This window comes from Muntiacus reevesi, chromosome 10 (assembly GCF_963930625.1).
Source record: "Muntiacus reevesi chromosome 10, mMunRee1.1, whole genome shotgun sequence".
NCBI lineage: Eukaryota > Metazoa > Chordata > Mammalia > Artiodactyla > Cervidae > Muntiacus > Muntiacus reevesi.
This window is the reverse complement of record NC_089258.1, coordinates 65,917,316-65,919,699: the sequence shown is the minus strand read 5'-3', so window position 1 is coordinate 65,919,699 and position 2,384 is coordinate 65,917,316. Positions and strand designations below refer to the sequence as shown.

General features: G+C 57.8%; 1 protein-coding gene across 1 annotated transcript; it reads right to left on the bottom strand.

The window, feature by feature from the left end:
* Positions 1-309: 309 nt before the first annotated feature.
* CLDN23 (claudin 23) lies at positions 310-2,120 on the bottom strand. Its single transcript, XM_065947456.1, has one exon. The coding sequence runs from the start codon at positions 1,912-1,914 to the stop codon at positions 1,033-1,035; it is 882 nt and encodes a 293-aa protein (XP_065803528.1). The 5' UTR covers positions 1,915-2,120; the 3' UTR covers positions 310-1,032.
* Between the last annotated feature and the right edge of the window lie 264 nt (positions 2,121-2,384).

Below are 2,384 nucleotides of genomic sequence, written 5' to 3'. Positions count from 1 at the left end.
TTTTTCAACAATAGACCTGGCTTTGCACAGAAAACAGCATGAGCCTGAAAATAAAGCAATCAAAGACTGAAGGGGTCCATTGGCTACTTTAATAATCTTACGCTAAGAGGTACAAAGATCTGAGTGCTAGATTTCATAAACTGTGTAGGCAGCCAGGAAATTGTTAGTAATGAATGCTTAAACTTCCAAAGGTTGTGCTGGAGACAGAAATGCTTCTGTGAGAATAGAGAAACTCTTGCTCTCAAATTTTATTTATAAATAAGAGATATATACACATGTACATTAGCCTAATGTGATTAACAGGTCCTATTTTGTTCCAAATATTTAATATATAGCTCTTTATGGCCAGTGTGAGGTAGCCAAGGAATAGAACAATACAGCATTAGTCCCTTCATTCTCCTTCTGACATCTAGAAGAGAAACTCTGGAGTGAGTGATAAAAGGATAAATCCTCTTTATACCTGAAGAAATGTAAATATGAGTTAATCGGGTTACCTCATTCCATTAAGAGTCACTAAAGCTGCTGGTATTTGCATGGCTCTATGTTTAAGAGCCTCCTTCAAATATAACCAGAAACATACTAGTCTCTTGAGACTTTGCATGAAAATGAATTATATAGTGGAGAAAAATTAATAATTATACTGATCCAGGGTCCACAGGCATTTCAGAATATTGTTGTTTGAAGGTGTTAAACCGGTTCTGAGCCTCCATTTGCTTATTTTGACATTATTATTAACAGGTTGCAAAGTCACTCTATCTACGTCTCCAGCTAAAAGTATGAAATGCCTGTCGCTCCAGAAGAGGGCCTTGATTCCTCTGGGGAGGAACACTAAACTCTTTAAAGAGAAAATCAAACCCAACCTGAACCAAGAGTTCAAGGAATCTAGTTTGGCCACAGGAAAGGAAGATCACCCTCCAAACCAGTTACAGGAATGTGTCCCAGGGTCCGACTCCGAGTCAGGGGTTTTCAACGCAAAGGCAAGGTCGGATCCTGGTGAGACAGGGCTGGCTCAGAGTAGGCTGGGGGTGCCACCTACACATCTGAGTCGCAGGGCAGCGCGCTGCCGCAGGGCTGAGTGCTGCGGGAAGACCCGCCGGGTTCGGAGTTTGGAGCTTTCTCCCCGTCGAGCACGTCCACCGGATTGCTGTAGGCTCTGGGTGGGGGCCGGGGCATCGGGAAGCCGGCCTTGCGCTGGCTGGCGGCGCCCAGCTGATCAGGCCGCGGCCGGTGCTGGCCATCACTGTAGTACTTGATGGCCGGCGTGAGTGCCGGCTCCGGCCCGTCGATGTACACGGTGCTGATGCTGCTGCGGCGCGCGCTGCTGGAGGGCGCCTTGCGGCAGCTGTCACAGCGCTCGGCGCACCAGGGCGCGAAGCTGAGCGCCAGCGAGAAGCCGCCCAGCAGCAGCAGGCAGCTGCCCAGGTAGCCCAGCACCAGGCTGTAGCCGACCTGCACCGTGACCGGGCTGGCCTGGGCCGGCAGAACGGTGCGATCCGCCAAGAAGTGGTTGTACCAGGAGACTGGGATGAGGCTCAAGAGGCCCGCGGTGAAGAGCACGACGCCAGAGAGGCCGGCCAGCGCGAAGTGGGGCTCGTCCCTCCAGCAGCGCACGCCGAGCGTCGCCAGCAGCAGCCCCAGGCCCGTGACGGCCAGCGACGTGACCGTCAGTCCCCGCGCCACGCGCACCGGCTCGGCGGCGAAGTAGCCCAGGTCGTCCCGCTGGCCGCACTGGCGCTCGCGACTGCTCTGCTCGCGGCACATGTCCCACAGGCCCTGGTACAGCACCAGGTCCTGCGGCTGGTCGAGGAAGCCCTTCACCAGCCTCCAGCCGGGCGTCAGCGTACTGGTCAGGGTGAGTAACAGCCCACAGGGCGCGAGCACCATGCCCAGCGTCATCACCACCGGCGTCCGCATCGTGGGCGGCGCACCTGCCGCAGGCTGGTGATCTCTAGCCCTCGCGCCCCCAGAGAGCGCTCCGGGCTCCGGCTCCCAGAAGTCCGCACGCTCGCCACCGCCGCCACGCCCGCACTCGGTTCTCCTCCGGCCGCTCTTTGTCTCCAGCGCAGGACTGTCAGCTCTCGGCCGCGCGTCCTTAGTTTGCTCCGAGCGTCCCAGCCGCTCCGCCCTGCCTCCCGCCCGGCCGGCTGATCGAAACCAGTTCGCGAGCGAGTCTGATCGAAACCGCAGCTGGAGGTGTGGACGCCGCAGCAGCCGCCGGCCCAACCCGTCCGGGTGGGAGGGGCGGGAGGGCCGGGAGTGGCGAGCAGGAAATTGCTAGGGCCCCTCCGGCCGAACCGAGCAAAGGTCGCCCCGCCCCGGCCCCTCCGCTGGGCCGGGCGTGGGCGGGGAAGCAAAGGGGCGGTGCCACCCCGACAGCCCCGCGC